The 16,544-nt window shown below is 35.9% G+C and overlaps 1 protein-coding gene across 3 annotated transcripts in view; it reads right to left on the minus strand.

Moving 5' to 3' along the window:
• Positions 1-1,249: 1,249 nt before the first annotated feature.
• The window catches only part of LOC126354562 (uncharacterized), a 292,093-nt gene continuing 276,798 nt past the window's right edge, over positions 1,250-16,544 (minus strand). For all 3 annotated transcript variants that reach the window (XM_050004305.1, XM_050004306.1, XM_050004307.1), the window contains one exon: positions 1,250-5,687. In XM_050004305.1, the coding sequence (XP_049860262.1) occupies positions 5,539-5,687 (149 nt within the window). In that variant the 3' untranslated portion in view covers positions 1,250-5,538. The remainder of the gene's footprint in view (positions 5,688-16,544) is intronic.

Here is a 16,544-nt window from a genome sequence, read left to right on the forward strand (position 1 = left end):
GAAAACACTGTAACTTATATAGGTATTATGAAATGAACAATTTCATTCATATTCAGCTACATACTGAAAAGAGTATTGCAAACTAATATATTTCAAGGATTAATAGAAAACATTTGGTAACATGTTGAACAATGGTTTTACTAAACGTGAATAGGATAAGCAACTGTATTAGGGAAATCTCAGGAGCTTGATAATAAGATGTGGGTGTGGAATGATCAGAGCCAGTTTAAGTACAAGTGATGCGAGCTCCCATTGGGGTGCCAAGCTGAGAGCCACTCCAGAGGCACCATAACTGTAAGGTTTCTATACAGGTTGTATCACCATTAGTAATGGCTGCTTGGGGAACCAAACTAAGAGGGCACCCAAGTGCAGGATTTTTGTACTGTGTGTATCACAATTAGTATCGAAAACTGACACAGATGAACTATATGAGGAAAAAGGGGTACCAAATATTATGTTGCTTATGTGGAGAAGTTGTTCTTGAATTAGTCCTGAGTACAACAAGAACTTTGAGGGTACCATGGCTGCTACAGTGGCCATATAGGCCCACACTCAACTCTGAAAATGGGAAAGAGGAACTGTGTAAGTGCAAAGCGATAAAGCAAATTGAAAATTAACGAGAACTGAAAATTTAATATACTTGTATGTTTTTCAAACTTTGTTTTGTAGTGAATATTTGATTCTCTTCCAAACATTTGTACCAATAAAATCAGAGGAGATGAATTATCTCAAAAGACAACTACTGACAAAGTTCATATCATAGCTTAAATCACACCGCAGAGCCTAAGGCATGAAATGACTAAAAATGCTGAAAGGTCTAAGATGAAAAATAACAAAGACTGCCATCTGTATGACATCAGCCACCAACACCAAGACTGGGGTCTAGAGGAAACCTTCTGGGCAGTACAAATTCTTTATATACTATGGTGAGCTAGACTCATCAACCTACAGAGCAGTCTGTTCTAACTCAGCTCTAATGTAAGTTGGAAACATAGATTGGAAGACTGGGAAATCCCTTACATTAAGTAGCAGAGTAAGAAAACAAAACTATCTATGGCAAGATAAAACCTATGTGGTGACCAATTCAGTCTGTGAGTCTGCAAAGAGCTACAGACTATCCAACACTTGTTTTTCTGACTGTTTGTGTCTGACAACATGTATATTGGGAGATCTTCCTTTTGCCAAAGACAATGATTTTGACTTTGAAACTTTCTGATCTTATAAAAATTAATAGTTTTTCACAGGTTACTTAATACCAAAATTTTAAACATTTATTTACTGTTGTCACTAACCACTTTCCTAAGCATTTTCTTGACATTGTTTAAGCACTCTGGCACATGTGTAAATTATAATTGAAATTGTTATTGTCTATATTAATACAAAAATATAATCTGCAAGGCTACCATATACAAAATGAAATCAAAGTATTAAATACATCCATTAACTGTAAAGAAATGTCTACAAGAGGTAGACTGGAATATTGTTCTATCGTCTATTTTTCACTGCAGTGATTATTTTCCAAACTGGGCATGTTATTTCAGGAAGCCTTGACACATAATGATGTGTCTCCAAATTTAAATTTCTGTGACATATCAACTAAACACAGCTTCACAATATTTTGCAAATGTCTAACAAATATGAGACATTTAGAACCTATAACTGAAATGTGTCTCCTGATTAATAGCAATGAAAGAAGACCAAAAGTTAATTCAGTTTTCACACTGATTGAAAACTAGTATTAGAGTGTTTCAGGATTGTTAGATGACTTTAGATATATGCACATTGTTTCATAAATTATTGTTTGTTAAAAGTGAAAATCGATTTTAAAAAAAAAATACTTCAGATATGCATTACACATACTAGAGATATCTGTCATTTACAAGGAATCCCAGAAAAAGCTTTATATAATGGTACTTAAATAAAATTTATTTATTAGAAATGTTCTACAATGTTTTAATTTCCTATTTTCCATCAATAAATGTTTCAGTTATAAAGAAAGACACACACATAGTTTGAAATACATTATATTTTTAGTGACTGCATTTCACTTTACAGATGTTGTGGATGCTGGATACCATTTGTTACTATCTATACCAGTTCTTAATTCAAAGAAAGTAAACATTTCAAGCAACTATTTAATCATGTAATTATGTATTCATGTAATCATCTTAGGTATCATTTAGTTTCCTTGTTGACTGCCAAAACTGAAACATTATCCTCGGGTACAGCAAGGAAACTGCATTTACTGAGGTCTTATCATTGGTTTTCTGTTCTCAATTGTTCTGCAGCTCTGTCATAAAGAGAGTTTGGGAAAGTAATAGTAAATTACAAAAATGAGGCAATGTAGAATCTGTGTTGAATTTTTTATACATTTGCACATTTTTGGATGAAGTGTAAATACTAATTTTTTTTCCACCTTTGCAGTAATTACTACACAAATTCCAAGAATCACTTATTTCACTGTACCATAAAAAAGTAGTTTTTTCACTAACTGCTGATTTGTAACTACAACTGACCGTTTTCACCAAATATCAATTTCAATTTATGTTTCTGTATTTCTACAATGTAACAGCCTGGTGCTACACCACTATTTCATTCCTTGCTTGAAGCACTGTTGATCAGTAGTGTTTAATGGGGCTATGAACAGAAAATGATCTCCTTAATATTAATGTTTGTTGCCAGTTGTCTGCATTACATTGAATCCATGTTGTTCATCATACCAGTGATGGTATTGGTCCTTGGTCCTTCATATGTTAGTCTCACAGGCAGACTATTCAGCATGTAGACAAAACTGAAATTTTTATGTTTCACCAAATTCTTCTAACTTACGTTATTGTGTGTCTAGCTACAATCCAACTCTGCAGCTCTTGCACTCCTGGCTGAACACTTCTTGATAACAAGAATTATGCACCCTAAAACATATCTTATTGTCAAAATTTTATATATTATAGTCTCTTTTACAAATACACACCTAGATCTTTTACTTGAAAGCAGCTTCATGGAAGTTTTCTCATCTTGGTGCACTGGATAAGAGTATGTTTCTTTCTCTTTCTGAGCTCCTGACGATATGTTCCTCTCAATTTCTTTCATTTTTATAGTGTATTTACAGAGTTTGTTTTGTTGTCTTTTATGAATAAAGCAAGCTGAAATTATATTATGTGTAAACAATTAAAAATTTAATATTTGGCAAAAGCATTCTTCATGAGAATGGATAGAAATAACCATAATTATGCCATCTGTGTTGTCTGATTGACACAGTTCTACTTTTTTTTATAATTGGAAACATCTCTCAGACAAATACAAGGATTATGAACAAAGGCATTACCTTTGCAGCATTATAACGATGTTGACAAGCCAGTTCAACCACTGTTCATTTTATCTTGAACTGTAGAAATTCCAGATTTATTAATTAAGAGCGTGTACTTTCTGGAATTTAATTCACAGAAGTTGCAAATATCTTGAAATAAAAATAAAAAGAGAGCAAGGCAATAGCCATGTATACTGACATTGAAAGTTCAAAAATGTTACACTAAAATCTTCAAAATAGGAGAGAATTTCATAGCAGTACAAAAAAAGCTCTTAATATTCACCACACATTTAATCATTTCATTGAGATCTTCACACTTGTCTAGAGATCTTTGTATGTAAATTACCAGATTTTCTCACTTGAAACTACTCTGATCATTCTTAAGCAAACACATTAGTACAGGTTGTAGCACAGATATAATTGATCATACAGCCAGACAATCTTCATGTGTAGCCTAAATGTACTAGAAGAAATTTTTTCAGCACCAGCATGTGTGTACACAGGGGGAGAGGGAGAATCCCATCAACTGGGAATCATCACACTGCTTCAATAACATTTATCATCATGCTCTAAACTATTCAGAAAATTTCCCTTTATTTTAATAATTAATGTAATATTCCTATCAAAATTATAATTTTTGTCAATAGGCCTAAAATTATTTTTGTGGCATTTGAAAATATCACTTATTTACAATAAATGTTAACATGGAAGCATAACTATAATAAGTACTTCCAGTTTTTCAGGCATTTAAAAAACTATTATAATTTGTGATCAAAGAAAGCTGAATGATTACTGGCATTTATCACAAGCAAAATGCAGGGGGCTCTGTAGCTATTTTAAATATGTTTGTTACATTCAGCCCACTTTAAGAACTGTGTTGTTAGAAATATCGGCTGAAAATATAATTTCATTACTTTATCAGACAAAATTCTTCACTACTTATTCCCATGCTACAGTTATGTTTTCGTCCATTTTTAGTTGGCTACCCATCAGGTGACATATGCATGACATTTGCCACCCTATCTTTAACATCTGATTTTCTTCTAATACACATTATGCACAAGTTCAGAACTGAACCTTGATTTCATATGTTGCATTCACAAAGGTGATGATAGAATGGCCATATATATCTGCAGAAGGATTGTTATTACTAGAATAAATGTTATATTTTGACTGCTGGCAAGCCACTCTGCACAACCAGACCAGCATTGAGACACCTCCAAAAGACTAAAAGAACAAGTCCAAAGTGTAGCTATAGCAGATCTGTATTATGGCAAAATTCTGTAACACTACTTTCCAGCCATTTTATGTGAAAATAAATTATGAGAGACACATTGGACAAATAGCACAAGCAACCACTAGTAAATGATGGATATTTATTCTCTTATTTTTCTGTAAGATTCTTAATACATAGCCTGACTCTTTCTCCCTTGTGGCAGTATCCATGGAAGTGATGTGTAAATTAATAAATGATAACTCACCCAGTACATTACATTAAATAGATTTGGAATAGAGTGAGTCCTTATTTTTTTAAAGGGTTCCTTTTTCCACTGAATAGTTTCATTTCTTACCGTAATTAATATAACATTTTAAAAATATCTATTTTTAATTAACTGAAGATTTTGCTAATGTCACATTATTAGTTTTATCCACATCAGAGAACACTAAAAATATTTAAAATCAACACTGCATGATGTTGAGACACCTAGGATGAAAACAAATCAATATAATGCATTCCCTAAAAAGTGAGAAATGCTGATGTGTTAGTGTAATGATTTTCCTAACACACAAACAAGTTACATTCTTTAAAAAATAATTTACAAACTATGGAAATTAGCACATTTACAGATTTTTATATTTAGAGTACATAGAACACTTATGTTCAACCACATATCACAGATACCTTCTTTATTAACTTATGCACAAACTGTTCATGATAACTCTGCAGTGAAGAAAGGACTGTATCCACACAATGGATCAAGAGTTTTCCTCTGGCAGAATGTTTTGCTGAACTCATGTTTTACAGTCCTTTCAAGAACGAAAAAATGCTTCAGTAAAGCAGCAAAATTTACTTATGCAAATACATGTGGGTGCACACCCTGCACCCCCTCTCATGCACACACACATAAACACATGCATACACGTGTGTGTGCACATGCACACACACACACAAACACACACACACTTTTCTGTTGTTAGAGTTGGTCACTATAGATCATTGTCAGCAGTTTTCAACACCAACGGGGCAAACACCATGGTTTTCTCTTTTGATGCCATTTGACAACAAGTTCGCAGATCCAACTCAGAGCGCAAAACAGCATTGCAATTGACAATACATGAATGCACAGCTGATAACTGCCACTGCCATCTCTTAGGATGCCTGTAACATTAAAGGAATAATAAGTATACTGGATACATTGTTCAAATTTTTTGAGTTTATAAGTTCAGATAAATATTTGACACAGATAGTAAAGTTTTTTTAAAAATTTTGATTATGGTTTTATGGTTCAGTACTGTAATTATAGTTTTTGTTGTTTACACATACTGTGTTCAAAAAGGTGAGAAAATATGTAATTAGCCATCAGTGCAACTAAATAGGAAGAAATGCAAAAGAGTTCAAAAATATTCACTTTTAAAAAGTCTTCTATACTGGGCATGTTTGCAGAAAAAAAATTCAATATTATAGTTTCAAATATATGAGGAGTGCAATGACACCATTAAAAACAAAAACTGTGGATTCTTAAATACAAACATTTGAGAGAAACCTAAAATACTGCTCTCAAGTGCTGATATATGTAGGCTTATTCTTCAAATCACTAAAGTTTATGGGAAAGGGTGTGACTAATGGAATACATTAAGCATGCTTCAACCACAGATGTTGCATGCAAGAAGTGAGTATTTGCGTGCCTATCTTATGCTTCAAATTATTTAAAATCAGTTTGCATAATTACTATAGGAGTCACTGATATAGAGCTGAACCAATGAAAGTTGTAGTATTTAGATGACAGCAATAAAATATTTTTAGTCAATGTTAGTGAGATTAGTTCATATCAGCAAATATTTCTTTTTTTTCTGTAATTTACTGTACCCTAGTGATTACTCTTGTTCATATTCTTTGTGCATTTTACGTTTCTGCTGACAAACCCACACCTGGCCGCAGTGGCCAAGCGGTGCTAGGCATTTAAGTCCAGAACCGTGTGACTGCTACGGTCGCAGGTACGAATCCAGCCTCGGGTGTGGATGTGTGTGATGTTCTTGGGTTAGTTAGGTTTAAGTAGTTCTGAATTCTAGGGGACTGATGACTTCAGATGTTAAGTCCCATAGTGCTAGGAGCCATTTGACAAATCCGCCCACATTTGTGAATTATTTCAGAACATAAAATACAAATATTCTAGATCCATGTTATCTGTAAATGAATTCTATTTTTGGAATATCCTGCTAAAATAAACATAAATGAATCTATATTATTCCTTCCTAGTTGTTGTTGTGGTCTTCAGTCCTGAGATTGGTTTGATGCAGCTCTCCATGCTACTCTATCCTGAGCAAGCTTCTTCATCTCCCAGTACTTACTGCAACCTGCATCCTTCTGAATCTGCTTAGTGTATTCATCTCTTGGTCTCCCTCTACAATTTTTACCCTCCACACTGCCCTCCAATGCTAAATTTGTGATCCCTTGATGCCTCAAAACATGTTCTACCAACTGATCCCTTCATCTTGTCAAGTTGTGTCATAAACTCCTCTTCTCCCCAATTCTATTCAATAGAAGTCAAATTTTTAATATTAAATTGGTAGACATATTATAATAATTATGTTGGTAATAATTATATTAATTGTTTGCATAACATTATTTTAGCACATTCATTTATATGTATGAGGCACATCCAGAAATGCAGTCTACCAATGTTATTTCCTTTAAAGTAGATGTATTTGTCCAGAAAATTGTGCATATGCAACAGATCTATGATGTGACAATCAAATGCTGGCCAGACAGGTCTCATCTGGTAGCAGTATTGTGGCAGTAGTGCCCCGAAATTGTGTCTGTTATTCATTCTGCTGCTTCCTGTGAGGCTTGGTCAGTGATAAGGTTCCTTAATGCACAAATCATACTGCCCATCAAAGTTCATCATCAACTCTTTGAGGTGTATGGGCAGAACATCATGAGAAACAGATGGTGCATCAGTGGTGTGTGTGTGTGTGTGTGTGTGTGTGTGTGTGTGTGTGTAGGGATAAGAGGAGACACAAATCTTGTCACTTTATGTTGCATTAGATCCTGATTTTCCTTTTTATCTTTCGGATACAATATGACTACAAGTGCATTCCCCCAGCATATTACTGCATATCTGTTTTCTCACTGGAAAAAAATGAAATGAGCATATGGCATCATTGGCCAGCAGGCCCCATTCAGGAAAGTTTGGTTGCCAAGTGCAATTCATGTTTCATTCAACGCCACACTGGGCGAATCGCGCATTGGTGATGAGGATGAAATGATGATGAAGACAACACAATATCCCTCCAAGAATGGAGCAAATCTCCAGCCTGGCTGAGAATCGAACCTGGCCCTGCTTGCATGGGAGACAAGCACGTTACCATTCAGCTAAGCAGGCAGACACTCACTGAAAATTTGCGTAGTACGTGCTTCCTGCTGTTTTTCGTATTTTTGTCACATGCTTAAAAAATGCAGTTTTGTAAAACACAAAAAACTTTTTTAAGTCAAATATTTTTGATACTTATATTGCTATTATGATAGTATTTAATCTTGTCACCATCACAAGTATAATTTACAGACTATTTAAGAATCAATAGTTTGTTTCCAAAATGAGATTTTCACTCTGCAGTGGAATGTGCGCTGATATGAAACTTCCTGGCAGATTAAAACTGTGTGCCAGACCGAGACTCGAACATGGGACCTTTGGCTTTCACAGGCAAGTGCTCTACCAACTGAGGAGATGAGGTATTGGCAGAAGTAAAGCTGTGAGGACGGGGTGTGAGTTGTGCTTGGGTAGCTCAGTTGGTAGAGCACTTGCCAGCGAAAGGCAAAGGTCCCGAGTTCGAGTCTCGGTCTGACACACAGTTTTAATCAGCCAGGAAGTCTCATATCAGCGCACAATCCGCTGCAGAGTGAAAATCTCATTCTGTAAACATCCCCCAGGCTGTGGCTAAGCCAAATCTCCACAATATCCTTTCGTTCAGGAATGTTAGTTCTGCAAGGTTCGCAGGAGAGCTTCTGTAAAGTTTGGAAGGTAGGAGACGAGGTAATGGCAGAAGTAAAGCTGTGAGGATGGGGCATTAGTCATGCTTGGGTAGCACTTGCCCGCGAAAGGCAAAGGTCCCGAGTTCAAGTCTCGGTCAAGCACACAGTTTTAGTCTGCCAGGAAGCTTCAATAGTTTGTTTATTTCCTTTCACTGTTCATAAGTACTGGTTATTAAGTATGTAAATTATTTTGATAACATTATTCCAATACATTCTAGAACAATGAAATTTATTATAAGTTGTAGCACTTGGCACCAAAGTGAGTGCAGTCATATTTCATATTTATCTGAGTGACATATTGTGTTCTTCATTCTCTTTGTTACACAACAGTTTCAGTATTGGAACACTTTGGAATTTTGGAAGTAATAAATGTTGTTGTGACTATGTTTTCATCTACATAACTCCTTATATTCTGAAAATGATCAATTGCTAGCTTTCGCATTTGATATTAAAACAACCTGAGAAACTCAAGAATCACCTTGAAGCCAATGACACCCATAAAAATTAAAAACGATGAGTATTTTATTTTCTGCTTTGAAATTGTACTCTTCAGTATATCCATAAATGTAAAAAATCATAGTTGCTGGACTGAGGAACTGCATGAGTATCAATGATTTAACTTAAATTATTTAAACAGCTGGTAACAGTCCCATTTCAACCTAATGTCAAGTTTTGTGGGACACCATATTTGACTGTAGTTTTTTCTGATAACTATGTTGTTCATAAAACGTTTCCAATGATTATATCTTCTTGAAGAGTTGCCAGTTGGTAAGGCGTGATGTAATCCATTCATTTGGAATACCTCTTATTCCCTACATTGCCAATGTACTTAGTTAAATAGCATGGTGCGTACTGTCCAAAAATATTACAGTGTGGTAGCCATTTTATTTTTGAATATAGCTTTTAGGAATACATGCAACTACTCATGGATGTGTTTTTCACATATTCCTTTCCTCTCCAATTCTGTGCAGAACCACCTCATTTCTTACCTTATCAACCTACCTAATTTTCAACATTTGTCTGTAGCACCACATCTTAAATGCTTCAATTCTCTTCTGTTCCTGTTTTCTCACAGTTCATCTTCCACTACCATTCGATGCTGTGCTTGAAATGTACATTCTCAGGAATTTCTTCCTCAAATTAAGGCCTATTTTTTATATTAGTAGACTTCACTTGGCCAGGAATGCCCTTTTTGCCAGTACTAGTCTACTTTTAATGTCCTCCTTGCTCCATTTATCATTTGTTATTTCGCTGCATAGGTAGCATAATTCCTTAACTTCATTGACTTCTTGACCATCAATCCTGATGTTAAGTTTCTCTCTGTACTCATTTCTGCTACTTCTCATTGCTTTAGTCTTTTTTTTTTTTTTTGATTTACTCTTAATCCATTTTCTAGACTCATTAGATGGTTCATTCCATTAAGCAGATCATGTAATTCTTCTTCACTTTCCCTCAGGATAGCAATGTCATCAGCAAATTGTATTGTTGATACGTTTTCACCTTGAATTTTAATTCCTCTCCTTAACCTTTCTTTTATTTCCAGCATTGCTTCTTTGATGTACAGATTGAACAGTAGGGGTGAAAGACTACATTCCTATCTTATACCCTTTTTAATCCAACCACTTTGTTCTTGGTTGTACACTCTTATTATTTTCTCTCTTGGCTCTTGTACATATTGTATATTATTCACCTCTCCCTATATATTACCCCTATTTTTCTCAGAATTTTGGACATGTTGTACCATTTACATTGTCAAATGCTTTTCCAGGAAGACAAATTCTAAGAACATGTTTTTATTTTTCTGTAGACTTGCTTCTGTTATCAACCACAAAGTCAGAATTGCCAATCTGGTGCCTTTACCTTTTCTAAAGCCTAACTGATCATCATCTAACACATTCTCAACTGTTTTTCCATTCTTCTGTATAATATTCTTGCCAGCAACATGGATGGATGAGCTGTTAAACTGGTTGTGCAATAATTCTCACCCTTATCAGCTCTTGCAGTCTTTGGAATTGTGTGGATGATACTTTTCGGAAAGTCAGATGATATGTCACCAGACTCATACATCCTACCCACCAATAGTCATTTTGTTGCCACTTCCACCAATGATTTTAGAAATTCTGATGGGATGTTATCTATTCCTTCTGCCTTATTTGATCTTAAGTCTTCCAAAGTTCTCTTAAATTATGATTCTAATACTGTATCCCCTATCTCTTCTAAATCAACTCCTGGTTCTTCTTCTATCACATCAGACAAATCTTCCCCTGCACAGATCCCTTAAATTCACTCTTTCCACCTATCCACTCTCTCCTCTGCATTTAACTGTAGAATTCCCATTGCACTCTTAACGTTAGCAGCACTCTTGCTTTTAATTTCACTGAAGGTTAATTTGGTTTTCCTATAGGCTGTGAGGCTGTGTCAATCCTTCTGACAATCACTTCTTTATTGATTCCTTCACGTTTCTCATGCAACCATTTCATCTTAGCTTCCCTGTACTTCCTATTTATTTCATTTCTCAGTGACATATATTTCTATATTTCCCTGAACATTTTTGTACTTCCATTTTTCATCACTCAATTGAATTATTTCTCCTGTTACCCATGGTTTCTTCACAGTTACTTTCTTTCTGCTGATGTTTTTCTTCTCAACTCCGGTGATTGCCCTTTATAGAGATGTCCATTCCTTGTCTGTACTGCTACTGAGCTATTCCTTATTGCTATATCTATGGCCTTAGAGAAATTCAAGCATATCTTGACATTCCTTAGTACTTCCATATCCTACTTCTTTGCCTATTGATTCTTCCAGACTAATCTCTTAAACTTCAGCCTACACAGACATACAAGCAAACTAATACTTCTCAGGGGACAAGAATGTGGGTGATGTGGAAAGCAGGAGGGGTGCAAGGGAAAGGGAAAAATATAATGTAGTCAAGTGTTTTTCTTTCAAGAAAAGGTTTTAAAAGTCAGTATTACGAAGGTTTTTTAACAGGGTTGGAACTGGAACTTCTTTATGCCTACTTACAAATTGCCATTTGTCTTCCAAAATGTTAAAACCAATCCGCACCCCCAGGTCTAGCGACCCCACACCCCTACTTCATAAATTTACAGAATGACACATTTCACTTCGTTGTTGTTGTGGTCTTCAGTCCTGAGAGTGGTTTGATGCAGCTCCCCATGCTACTCTATCCTATCTTCATCTCCCATTACCTACTGTAGCTTACATCCTTCTGAATCTGCTCAGTGTATTCATCTCTTGGTCTCCCTCTACAATTTTTACCCTCCTTTCTGCCCTCCAGGACTAAATTGGTGATCCCTTGATGCCTCAGAACATGTCCTACCAACCGCTCCCTTCCTCTAGTCAAGTTGTGCCACAAACTCCTCTTCTCCCCAGTCCTATTCAATACCTCCTCATTAGTTATATGTTCTACCCATCTAATTTTCAGCATTATTCTGTAGCACCACATGTCAAAAACTTCTATTTATCGGCCACGTTTCACTTCCATACATATACTTTCAGATACAACTTCCTGACCTTAAATCCTTACTCGATGTTAACAAATTCCTCTTCTTCGGAAACACTTTCCTTAGGTTGCCAGTCTACAGTTTATATCCTCTCTACTTTGACCATCATCATTTATTTTGATCCCCAAATAGCAAAACTCCTTTACTACTTTAACTGTCTCATTTCCTAATCTAATTCCCTTAGGATCACCAGAATAAATTGACTACATTCCATTATCCTTATTTTGCTTTTGTTAAAGTTCATCTTATATCCTAGTTTCAAGACACTGTCCATTCTGTGCAACTGCTCTTCCTAGTCCTTTTCTGTCTCTGACAGCACTGCAATGTCATTGCCAAACCTCAAAGTTTTTATTTCTTCTCCATGTATTTTAATACCTACTCAAAAATTTTCTTTTGTTTCCTTTACTGCTTGCTCAATACACAGATTGAGTAACATCGGGGGAGGCTACAACCCTGTCTCACTCCCTTCCCAACCACTGCTTCCCTTTCATGCCCCTTGACTTTTATAACTGCCACATAATGAAGTGAAATGTGTCATTCTGTAAATGTATGAAGTTTACAGCTCTGGATGGAATGAACTTTCATGACTTGCACCATAGTTATGTGTCACACAATAAAATATGACATGAGTTGCTAAAGCCGAATACAATTAGTATATGAGTGGTGAAAGTTGGAAATCTGTTACTCAAATATCTGGTGAGAGAGAATGAGAACATTGACACATTAATGGGTTACGCATGAAAGCGTACAAGAAAGCTCTGTAGAAGTGGTTTGAGATTGGTAACACTTGTCTAGTGGGAGAGAATGAAAACGCCGTCCATATTTATGGGTTACACATGGAAGCATACATGAAAGTTCTATAGATGTGCTTTGAGAATGGTAGACGCTTAAGCCCCACAGTAAATTCTATTCCTGGGTATGGAATGAGTTAGTTGATGATTGTAAGCAGCTGATAATCACATTGAACACTGTTGAGCAATTGGAAGATGCCACAAATGGTTGTGTTGGTAAGGCTACCAAGGATCATGTACCAGATATACCAAGGTACCTCAAGTTCTATCCTCTCGTATGGAAACCTACCACTATTCGTTCACTTGAGTGTGAGAGGCATGCCGATGGCAGGTCTAGACATTATGTACAGGGGAGGCAGAGTTAGGGGAAACTCAGTAAGTTACACCCATCCCCCTAACTAACAAGTTTGATGTCCTGCCTTCCACTGAAACTGAAAGTGAACCTATTAGAAAATCTACTGTGTCCCATGTTAACGGGAAGCAAATGCAAATGGGTTGGGTTTGTTAATCATTCAAACATATGGTGAGCAATGATATCTCTTAGGGAAATGGCTATAACTGATGGGAAGTAACACAAACTGCACTCATTGTATATGCCTAAGTCCAACCGACTGAGAGTTGTGCATGGCGGAGGGAAAAATACCTGTTGCCTCGGCTCCAACGTGATTATTACATTGCTAGCAGAGAAGCCTGGGGGGGGGGGGAAAAACCCTTGCTCATGGAATTTCAACAAAGCACGCAATCTGCAGTATCAGTATTATCCCCAAAATTGATCATGTGCCCCTGGTTCTGAATCAAGCAAATGGCTTGGATAAGATATTTCAAAGTTTCTGGAGAAGCAAGGTAACTTGAAAAATTCTGGGAATTGTCTTTTATTTGTATTGTGCACACATCCACAAGACATCCCAGCACCAATGGAAATACGGGGAATTAAAAAGTGGTAATTCGTAAGTGTAAAAAGACTGTACTTTTTGTCTTAGAAGATTTGTGACTCACGTGTCAGTGTATGGCTTCATAATCAGAAGATATTTAGCATTAAACAGCATGGTGAAATCAAATGACACTGCAAGTTTCCCATTATGTGATATAGAAATAAATGTTATGTTCATGGCAAAAGACTTTGGTAGATACTTTACTAAAGGACACACTTGCAAAGTACTATATTTTGAAAACCATAGATATCAGTCTTATCTGCAAAGTGTCTAAGGAAATGTAAGATACACTTACTGAGATATATCAGAAGAACAAAGACCAACAAAAGACTCCATTACTTGGAGTGCTCTACAACTTTTAATTTGACAGGAATTTGAACATGATGTCCAATACTGTTAAAGTTCAACCCTAGCATTGAGGCCGAACTGCCTGAGGAAGGATATTGATGAAACAGCACTGATGACAAGGATAAAAATAAAATTGTCTGACTGATACAAACAAACATTTTGGAAGTACTTGGGCCTTAAGCTCTAAGAAGGAGGAAACATTGAAAACCTGAAATGAATACTTCATTCAGAAGAAGATAAAATGAAGAAAAGGAAAGAACAAATACTTGTTCAAAATGGTTCAAATGGCTTTGAGCACTATGGGACTTAACATCTATGGTCATCAGTCCCCTAGAACTTAGAACTACTTAAACCTAACTAACAACCAGCCATCACGAGGCAGAGAAAATCCCTGGCCCCGCCAGGAATCGAACCCGGGAACCTGGATGTGGGAAGTGAGAATGCTACTGCACGACCATGAGATGTGGGCAAATACTTGTTGCACTTAAGGCTGCAGCCTACAAGAACAGAATAGGAAAAATCATAAACCAGTGAAAAGCTTTGGATTTAGAGGTTCAGGTCACTATGTAAGTGAGTGTGAAAAGAAACTTAGTGATAACAGAACAAAACACAGTGCTCTACACATTTTAAATATCATCTGGGAGACTGCTGGACAATAAAGCAACTACCTCCATGTAAATACCGCAAAAACAGAAATCATCCAGCAGAAAAATGTCATTACAAAGATGAATATGATAATATGAAGGATACACCACAAATAATTTTCCTTTCAGAATTATTTGTGATAGAAAAGCAAGAAAAGAAGACTGATAAAATAGATACCAAGATTGTTGTAGACAATGGAAGTAATGAGCACACAACACATGAACGAAAAATGATGTCAAATGCAAGGAGTTGTGAAGATACTAAAATTAAGATCGCAAAAGGAGATTTCATGTTCCAATCTTGTTTGTGAAGATGAATCACAATGGATGTTGTTGACAAATTTGTCCCGTGTCCCTGAATTTTCAATAAATTTGTTAGTAGTAACAGCCATTACTGAAAAAGGGGGAGTGGTAATACTGACAAGAAAAATATGACTTGTGTGAAAGATGGAGGTGTTATTTTGAAGGGCAACAAATCAGAGAATGGGCTATACATCATTGACATCAAAAGTAACTGTAAAAAAGAAACATTTGTGACCCAAAAGAAGAGAATGATTCAGGAGCACAAAAAACTATGACATCTAAATTTCAGTTTCCTAAAGAAAATACCAGAACTGTGTGGAGAAAATTGTTTTAGAAGAGGACATGGCTTCTTGTGAAACATGTATCATGGCAAATCATATAACAAACTGTGTGGTACAGAGCAATGAGACCTCTTGAGATTATTCACACTGATGTATGTGGTAAGGTAAGCCCACTAACTCATGTCAATGAAGAATATTTTTCACGTCTTGATGATTACACAAATTATATCTAAAAACAAAGATGATGTAACTTACCAAATGAAAGTGTGTGTGAGTGTATACCTGTCCTTTTTTCCCCCTAAGGTAAGTCTTCCCACTTCCGGGATTGGAATGACTCCTTACCCTCTCCCTTAAAACCCACATCCTTTCATCTTTCACTCTCCTTCCCTCTTTCCTGACAAAGCAACCATGGGTTGCGAAAGCTTGAATTTTGTGTGTATGTTTGTGTTCGTTTGTGTGTCTATCAACATACCAATGCTTTGGTTTGGTAAATTACATTATTTTTGTTTTTAGATATATTTTTCCCTTGTGGAATGTTTCCCTCTATTATATTCGTATGATTACACAAATTTTGTGAAAGTGTACCTACTGGCCTCAAAAGATGAAACAGAAGACCACATCAACAAATATGTAGGTGAAAGTGAAGCTAATTTCAATCTCAAGACAGAAAAAATATGATCTGATAGAGGGAGAGAGAACATAAGTACTGACTTCAAGGAATGGTGTAGAAAGGAAGGTTTAGTGATTGACTACACTATTAAAGAGTCTCCTTAACTGAATGGTAAGGCAGAAATAATAAATCAAAATTTGGAAACAAAATCTGGGGTTATGCAGTTTTGACTGCAGCTTATCTCCTGAACAGAAGTCCTGCTACAGCTATTGTTGTGACTCGACTCCAGTTCAAATGTTGTGTGGCAGAATATTAAAGACTGAGTATTTTTGGATCTCTGGGATTCATAAAATGACTTGGGTATTTAAAAAAACTTTGTAGGATATACAGACAATGGCTATGTCATATACAATCCTAAGACTGGAACATTTTCTGAACCAAGTGATGCCGAGTTCACTCATCAGTAAGGAAGCAAAATTAAGGAACCGAAGAAGAAGGAATAAATCTAATGGCAGAAATCCAGATTTTTTAAGAAATAAGAGTATATCCAGGAGAA

Source organism: Schistocerca gregaria, chromosome 3, assembly GCF_023897955.1.
Source record: "Schistocerca gregaria isolate iqSchGreg1 chromosome 3, iqSchGreg1.2, whole genome shotgun sequence".
Taxonomy (NCBI): domain Eukaryota; kingdom Metazoa; phylum Arthropoda; class Insecta; order Orthoptera; family Acrididae; genus Schistocerca; species Schistocerca gregaria.